Source organism: Neltuma alba, unplaced genomic scaffold, assembly GCF_004799145.2.
Source record: "Neltuma alba isolate B1F8T4 unplaced genomic scaffold, ASM479914v2 tig00010918_pilon, whole genome shotgun sequence".
NCBI classification, from domain to species: domain Eukaryota; kingdom Viridiplantae; phylum Streptophyta; class Magnoliopsida; order Fabales; family Fabaceae; genus Neltuma; species Neltuma alba.
Genome location: NW_021635694.1, coordinates 449,086 through 458,558, shown reverse-complemented (window position 1 = coordinate 458,558; position 9,473 = coordinate 449,086). Strand labels below are relative to the sequence as shown.

At 34.4% G+C, this 9,473-nt stretch overlaps 1 protein-coding gene across 1 annotated transcript; it reads right to left on the bottom strand.

Annotated features, from left to right (window-relative positions):
* Positions 1 to 498: 498 nt before the first annotated feature.
* Positions 499 to 9,142, bottom strand: LOC114759913 (endoglucanase 12). Its single transcript, XM_028949146.1, has 6 exons — positions 8,932 to 9,142; positions 8,306 to 8,779; positions 4,073 to 4,380; positions 2,883 to 3,480; positions 2,171 to 2,343; positions 499 to 1,151 (listed from the first exon to the last, which is right to left on the bottom strand). Exons 2-6 carry the CDS (start codon positions 8,739 to 8,741, stop codon positions 744 to 746), a joined length of 1,923 nt encoding a protein of 640 aa, XP_028804979.1. The 5' UTR covers positions 8,742 to 8,779; positions 8,932 to 9,142; the 3' UTR covers positions 499 to 743.
* Between the last annotated feature and the right edge of the window lie 331 nt (positions 9,143 to 9,473).

The window sequence follows — 9,473 nt, the reverse complement described above, 5'->3', positions numbered from 1 at the left end:
AAATCCATGATACGTCTGCATTATCGCCGAGTTGGATAACTCTAGCTTGTAACTCGAGTGAGGGCACGAAGATAACGGGCTATAGCTCGGGTCTCACTAGGTTTAATTTGGCTGATTGTTTCATCATGCTGGCCTGCCGACTCCAAGTGGAGAGTTGGCTCATGGGGGACCTAAGCGAAAGCTTAAGCCTCGTGGGTCCTAATCCAGAGGGCACAGCGTGAGGCTGGACTCACAAGCAACTGAAATTTTTTTAATTAATAGACATCCCCTTAATATGCGTAATTAAAGATAATTTTAATTTGGCCCGAAAAAAGATAATTTCAATAAAAATACTGTAAATTTGAGAGATAAAATGGGTTGAAATCTTAAGTAAACATTTACCATGATAGTGGCAGCAAGCAGCAGCGGCAGAACACAAAAATTAAAGCTGTAGACGCACAAAGCTATTGTAAACCAGTTTAGTATAAAATTACTCCCTTCTCATATACGAATGTCATATTTTTCAAGTAATTGTACTCAATCAAATTTTATTTTTTAAAAAAAATTAAATATTTGACTCAGATGCAAACTTTGCTTGTTACAGAGAAGGAAGAAAAAGAAACTACATTGGCATACATATGATACATTGATAACTCAATCATAGAAAAAGAATATGCAAGAGATTGAGTAGAAACATATTGTCTCAAGCCCAAAGTGAAAACGCAAAAGCAGCTCTCCACGCTCAACTCAAGCTTCTTCAAACCTCAAGGCTTCCAAGGAGCCGGGGGAGGCGGACTGGGCGGTCCCAGGGGCGGAACACCGGAGAACATAGTGTTCTTATCAACGCTATTATCAGTTGCGTTGGTTACCGTCAAGGAAGCCAAAGCAGCAACGAGGCCAGCATTTCCTGCAAGAGTAGGCTCAGTGTAGCTATAATTTTTCCTCACATCATGAAAACGATCAAACTTATCGGGTCCTCCGACCATGGCTCCGTTGATGATGTTTGGATTGGCGTGCGAAGTGTCGCGCCACTTCCAGCCTCCTGTGCATGAATAGCGCTTATGGTCATGTGGTATGGATGCTCCTCTGTGATGCACGTGTTTTGGATATTTATTTCCGAATCCCACCACGTAGCTCATCTTCATGGGATTTTTACCCAATATGTAATCAAGCTGCATTATTGTTCAAATAAATGTCTTAATTCCAAGCATAATGTATATATGTACATGTGGGTCACATAATATTCATAGAAAACTATATATATATATATTTCACAAGACATGAACAGTTCTGCAAAACATAAGATTACAGTTAATCTAGTTATCGCCATACATGATTACGACTATTTGCCTCGTACATATAAAAAAAATTAGTTAAAATTAACTTTTCCTTTCAGATTAAAAAGTTTTCCCAAGTTTACAGCTGATATAATTAGTCGTGTTTCTCCCTCTCTTTGCGTGTTGATTTTCAAAATAAGCGTTTAATAATATAAAGGTGACTTACGTTTAGGATTGCATGTAGTAGCATGCATGTCGCACTACTCGGCTAAGCCGGTTTTTTGCTTTTTTTGCCCAAAAAAAGTACTATGTCTTATTTTTAAGATCACTATGGTTAGCATGAAAAATTTGTTTCCTAATATAATTACAAATTAATATGCTATCTCTAGGCTCTAGCTACTTCTTTTTCAAAACTAATACTCCTCCGGTCCTAAATGTAAGACCCTTATACTAGTGTGTATAAGGGTCTTACATTTAGGATCGGAGGAGTACTTTTTTATAAAACAATTTTGCTAAAATTACGCATGCTTTCTTTCTATTTTAAAATCTATATAAACCTCCAATACAACAAAAATAAATTAAACAAATTTTCTTCAAAAACAAATTATGCAAACTTCTCTAAAATTATACAATTTTCTTAAAAATAAATGAGAGTCGCTTAATTTTAGTAAAATTTAGGGATGGGCTGTGTAATTTTTTTTTATTTTTTTATTTTTTATAGGGATGGTTATGATTTTTCAAAAAATAAAAAAATAAAAGAAAGGTTGGAAATATCTCGAGAAATTAAACCAAGAGTAGTAGTCAATGTAGTTTTTTCCCTGTTTCTGAGGGTGGTTTATATATAAAAACATACGTAAGTTTTGAAAATACAAAGGATAAGAGATGTAATAATAATATTGGAAATAAGTAATTACCTGAGAGGCAGCAAAATCCTTGAGAACGATGTTTCTTAAAAAGGTAGAGCCACAGTACCATCCAGGGATTCTTGCGGCGTCATTGTAGTCTGCAAATAGTGAAGCCAAGAAAGCAGCATTTGCAGCATATTGCAGAGATTGTGGCTCTCCATGGTTCAACTGGATCAATCCTCCTGCAACACGTCTCACACCAACTTAACTCTAATGAAGAAACAATAGCAGACTAATCAAATCTGCTCTCTGAAATTATGAAAAGAGAAAACGAGGGGAGTAAACTATAGACATATGGCCTGACACATCTCGAAGTATGCTATCGGATCTATATATGCTTTTGCAATAATCAGATGGTAGAGATCGAGTAAATAAAGAAGATACACACACGCACACAACAAACCACCTGGACAATTTGAGAGAGGGTTTCAAAATGAGTTTCCTTTCGTAAACAAAATGTTCAATTTGTGACGAATTACATATTGCCACTTATTAGTCGGCTTAAAGGGGTCATTTACTGAAAAACTGATCTGGGGCTGATGTCTTTTCATTTCCAAACAGTCAAATTAAATGCTCAAATCTGTATTATGACTTGATTAACTAACACATAACCTGGCTTACTTCAATTAATATGCAATGATTGTAGAATGACAGGTAAGCTTGACTAGTGATCAATAAAAAATATGAAATTGAAGACATTATACTGAACTGATTCTCTTACCTTTAGTAAAGTTGAAGACGTTGAACTGATGAAGATAAGAGCACATGGTAAGACCAGTGATATTGTGGTACATGTCCAACATTTGCTCGTAAGGATACCCAGGATTCAGAAATATCCTTAGCCTCGTCAACAACATCATGGCTGCAGGTAACTTGTTGTCCCAGCTGGTAACAATCAAATCTCGAACCATGAACAATGCCTTCGAATGCCTGGCCACTGAAGGATGCGTTGCCAAAGTAAGATATGAAGAATTTCCTGTCACATAGAACAACCATGTACCACTCCACATGTACTCGTCAAAGTAGCCTGTAGAGTTGTAAAAGTTTTCGATGTATTCATTCCCATTACTGTATGAGGATCTTTTGCCAGCGTCTCGTGCGAAGACGTAGAGTTTCTCGGCGTTCTTGACGAGGGTTTGAGAATAGGAAGTGTTGTCTCGGAACACTATGGATGCTGCTGCTAATGCCGCCGCCATTTCGCCAGCGAGTTCCGGGCCGGCGGTTATCATTTGGGTTGGACGAGGATAGTCCATGTCTTCTGGTCTCTGCCAGCAGTAGTGGTCGTCAGGTTCTGTTCCATTTATCTTGGCTACACCAACCTGAAAATGTTTCCAGGTTAGGATGTATATGAATCTAAATCCTATGATACGCAGCATAATACAGCCTCCTTTCCATATTCAAAAGATTAGATTTCGAAGAAGTAGATAGATTTCTGACAAAAAGGAATCCAATCCAGAATAGTAATCTGGCTGAAGGAACCTATCCCCTACTGCTTTTGTATCATCTGTACTGTGGGACTTTTTCTTCCAATTTTAAGCCCCATCAAGGATATAAAGGAAACTAATTTCTTGTGGGATTTGTTATTGTTGTCGTGGTTCTACATATGACTTCTCTCTGTCTCTCTCTCTCTTTATACACACACACACACACACACATATGGAAGGAGGCGGAAAGAGGCCAGAAGAATCTAACACATGACACCCCGTTAGCAAGAGAATAGTCGTGCTGCTAGCGTATGCATCAAAGTGCTCCAAACAAAATTTTCCACTACGTAACAAAAAACGCCTATTTTCACCTAAAAGTGTACCTAAAGAATCCAAATCCAGACAATTATTATTGTTTAATGGAGGAAAAAGATAAAAAGGAGGGAAAAATACACACATAGAGAGGAAAAGAGATATCAAAGAATACCTGGGCAGCGATCCTGTCGATTCTGGGGGCAGAAGAATTGAAGGTTGAGAGGAGGTAATCAGCACCCCACTTGATGAGTTCTCGAGCATGAGAGTATTCATTAATGGCTTGGTATTTTTGACTATACTCAATCACACTCCAACTCAGCATGGTCATCGAGAAAGCCATGGGAAAGTGGAACTTGATGTTGTCCCCAGCGTCGTAGTAGCCTCCAACCATTCCTCCTTTCAGCTCCGGAACGTCGCTTCCGTCTTCCAGCCCTGAGTTCATCCTCCATGGTATTCCATTGCTCTTTGGTAATCTCCCAGCTTCATTCATTAGCATCACACCAAAATTAAAATTAGCCTCTCCATTTAGAAAATGACGAGTTAATGTACACTAAATCAAAATGAGTGAAACACGTTTATGAGTTCAATTACATGAATTTGACTGTTGCGTAGTTTGTGATACTCTGGTCTTTATTATAAGAACACGTTAACTAAGTTACATGTACCAATAAAACTAGTTAAAATCATTAAATTTATCACAAAAGTCAAATGATTTTTAATATTACCCTTATTAATTACACTAAATTGATAAATTCTAATATTACATTAATTTCTATTCCCTTACTAGCCTCATTAAATATGAGCATATATGGGAAAAAACCATTTAATACTCATTAAAACTATGAAAGAGTCTTAAAGAAAGAATCAAGAGTTTTTGCCCCCCTAAAAGCGCTCCTGTAATAATAAATAAGAACCAGAGGAGGGAGTATTACATTGGAACACTAATTTACATTGATATGTAAGTTATGCTCATTCTCATTGACAATTGCCATCCTCATGCATGATATGCTATTCACTGTACTTGTTCTCATAGTTACGCTAAGAAAGGTGGTTTAGACCATAAACCTGTACTTATATATCAACAAAGCCTTATCATTTGGACCCTGGGCACAGACTCGTGCGTATGGAACAAATGGCTTAGAGATGTATGCATATGTTATTCATCCCTCTCGCGAGTGAATGAGTGATCATATTTTAACTTTAAATTTGAAGTCTAATCTAAAATATAATCTTTTAGTTTAATTGACTTGTACTTCTGCATAATATATATGTATCGTATTCGAGCTGCTTCATGAAAGTTTTAAAATGACATGATTCTACTCTGATTTGTAACCATCAAAATCAAGACAAATAGATGAAATAATTTAATCTAACGACTCTGATATAGATAAGCTTGATTCCATCAGGTGGTGGATCAAGCTCATCTCCCTAAATAATTATATTATATTGAGGCAACTCATCAACATTAATTAGGAAGATACAACAGATTTCACATGATCCGATCCTATAATGTATTGTTCTCGACATCATAACTGTACATATTCCTATGAATTTAATACCTATGTGCTACATTAGACTTTTGTTACTAATAATAATATACTACTCCTCCGGTCCTTAATATAAGACCTATTTAATTAATTTGATTAGATTAAGAAAGTTAGGTAAGTTAGTTAATTAGAAGAAATGTGACACATTTTTCCTAAAATACCATAACCATTTTTCTTAATATCTCTTCTTCCTCTTCCACTTGATTGTGGTTGGGGAGTATCCATAGGGGTAATTTAGAGAAAATTGATAAACATGAAAAATGGGTCTTGTATTTAGGACCAAAACTAACTTAACAATTGGGTCCTATATTAAGGACCGGATGAGTACTATTTTCAAACAAAATAAAAATGTGTTAGCTTGTTGCTAACACTATGATTTGACATATTTGTTAATGAACTAAATGCAAAAAAAAAAAAAAAATTGTTGGCAAATAATGAAAAATAATCGCAACAAGAGTTTGTATCTAAATTGAATTCATACGAAGCTAAGGTGAATATTCATATATATATGGGTTGTCAAGAAAAAAATAAAATCATATTATTTTCTCCACGAAAATTCATATATAAATTTGTTTTAAAAATGTTTAATCTTTTTGTTGTTAAAATTTTTATGAAATTATTTTTCTCACTAAAGACAAACAAAATTGAAAAGGTAATAATACTTACGTATTAATTTATAATTTCAGGTCGGATGTATAGGCTTAAACATTATGCTTATGGCATTGATTTATATTTACATTGACAACACACACACACACACACACACAGAGTTTTCATGTAATACAACCAATCAATTTCAAATTTTAAGTCAAGATCGTTTAGCTGTGTGCGTGGAGCCAGCTGCTGCATAAAATTATATATAAAAAGCAAAAGCATCATCACGCGAAAAGCCATTATATCATTCATTTTCATGTGTATTTTGACTATGTCAAATTAATTGTAACAACCATTGGTGGACTTTTGAAATAAATTCTAACGCAATTAATCGGCAGCAGGTTTTGATAATGACAAGGAACAATTAAATATACTTTCTTTGAAACATAATACAATTTTTCTACTTTTAGCCCTATAATTAAGAAAATTAAGCTTTTAGAACAAGTCAATGGATGGTAGCTAAATCTCTTTCTTCGAACTGAATGGAAAATTTAAAAAATAATAATAATAATAATTTCAGTATCCATTCCAACAGAAACCCTTTTTTTTAATTCCTGGATCCCATCAAGAGTTTAATGTATAACAGCATGACGACGATGTGCGTGTATGCATTTAATTGTTTGTTTCAATAATTTTTTTAAAATTATGTTGAAATTATATAAATTTTTATTCAAAAATTATATTAAAAATCCTTTTTTAAATACGCATTTTGGTTCATCAATGATATGATGATGAATGAATTACTAAAGTACTGAATAATTTTTTTCGTTTTGTAGAAAATTTATATGTATATATTTTCAAAATGAAAAAGAATTCATAATTCTTACGCAAATGTTGAAAATATTTTCTTGTCACATTTCTAATGAGAATCAATATATATATATATATATATATAGCCATCATCAGTGCGTGTATGTATGTATATAACAAAATTTATACACTAAATTAGTAAATTCTACAAAACTCCCTAAACTTTATGTCATTTGTGTAAATAACTCCTCTAACCTATGGAACTTTATAATAAACCTTCTTGAACTTTTACATTTACCCAAATAACTATCACACTATTAATTTTGTCCATTATTTATTTATAAATGATTTAAAGTTTGTGGGGTTTATTTGCATATATCGCCCAAAAAAAAAAGGGTTTATATACATAAAATAAAGTTCAAGGGGATATAAAATTAATAATTTAGGGCTATCTGTAGACTTAAAAGTTGATGAGGTTTTATTGATAAGTTTAAAAAATTAAGTTATTTGTATATAGTTATAAGTTGGGAAAACTTTCACATAATTTAGTATAATTGATATGCTACTTTGGCTGGCCAGATCTTACTTGGACACAGCAATTTATGCATGACACCGCGTTAAAAGCTCAAGTCAAATAGTGTGCAAAATACAGCTGTATACATGAAATACAAGACTTAATAATACTGCACGACACCTAATCTTTTACTTAAATTCTGATGACTGAGACTAATTAAGTCTTATCGTCAACACAAGAGTTTTTACCATTTATAAATTGAGTGTGTCTATTAAAAAGTTCTAAATTGCTGCCAATAATTTCAACTAGTTTGTCGTATAATTGATAAATTTTGCAATATCAAGGCGTACTTCTATGTGACACAGAAAAATAAACAGTCTTTATATCACTTACTTTAGCCATAATATTATGATCATCAGAAAACATATCTAACATGAGCTATTGAGCTCATGCATCATGTTTAGGTGAAAATATAACGCATCATATACGTATAAAGACAAAACTTCGACACACACACACATATTAAGACTTTTAAAATTATATAAATATTACTTTAAAATACAGAAAAATGATCTCCGTTCAAATAAGAAAATTGACATAAATATTGGTTTTAATATATTTTTTATTAAAATATCCTCCGCAAAATTAAGTATATATTTTTCCTTTTTAAAAATTTATATAAATTATTATTATTGTTATTATTATTATGACGAAATTGAGTTTTTATTAATTATTATGAATTAAATTTGAACAATCTAATATGTAATGCATAATAAATTACTGTAATATTTACGACACTCTTCTTTAATTAAAAAATGTTATTAAAGATATTTTTTCCGAGAAAATTACTATTAAATTAAAGCTCAAAATCTGCGCACTAATAATAAATTAAATCGGAAATGGGGTAATGGTGAGAGACGAGAGAGAGAGAGAGACGTACATTTTTGAGCGTTGAAGAAGAGAAGCGCCTTGTGGAGGGCAAGGGTGTAATTATCAGGCGGTACGGGTTTGGCCTTGTGCTTGGGCAACGACTCAGCGATGATGACAGGAAGACCGATGACGACGAAGGCGATCAGAATCGAAGCGATACTCCATTTCAAAAGCTTCCTCTTACACACGATGCATCCTAAATCCACGTACTCCTTCTTCTTCTTCTTCGGATCCTCCGGCCCTAACAGCCAGCTCTGCTGCATCTCATCCAGATCTTGATGATTCTGCAGATGGTGCCGCCTCGACGCCGCTCCTTTGTCCTCCCACTCCATCGTCGTCTCATACTGATCCGACGGTCCCGAATTGTACAATCCTCCAGATCCTCCTCCTCCATTAATGTCGTTACTTATCTCGAACGATCCTCCCCAATGGTTCCTCGTATGCATGCTTCCTCTTCGATCCTCTTCCTTAATTCAGTATCTCCCTGTCATCAAGATCAGAAACCAATCAAATTTTTTAATCTAACAGTTGTTTCCACGCAGCTCTATTATTCTTCATTTCCGATGAAGCTAAGAGAGAAGAAGAGAGAGAGTGAGAGAGTATTTAATCTAACAGTAAGGGAACAATTAATCTTACCGCTCTTCTTCTTCTTTTCTGCTCTCGATTGATTATTCAGTATCTCCCTGTCATGAACCTGAGAGATCGGTCGGATATTAATCTAACAGTAGTCTTCAGAATAATCGTCGCTCCTTCTTCTGGTGATTATATCTGTCTGTGATGAAGCCAAGAGAGGAGAGGGGAGAAAGAGAGAGAGAAGAGCGAGAGAAAGTATTAATCTAACAGTAGTGGAACAGAGATGGTTCTTTCTTTTAAGGCGAGAGCTGAACGAGGCATTCCTTCACGCTTTATATAGCGAGCCAGCTATAGGCATGGCTAAATGCTTATGGAATTCTCTACGATACACGGCTTTTGCATAAGGACAACGCGCGGGGTCACGTGGGTCCCAATGAAATGTGTGTTCTTTGTTTTCCTCCCCATTTCCCATTCTCTCTTCCACACTCGAAAGAAAAAAAGGTTTTTGGTGCGTGCACAGGAATAACAATTTATTTTGTTAGGTTTAAATATATACGAGTATATAATTTAGGAATAATATTATTGAACAAATAATATATAATTTT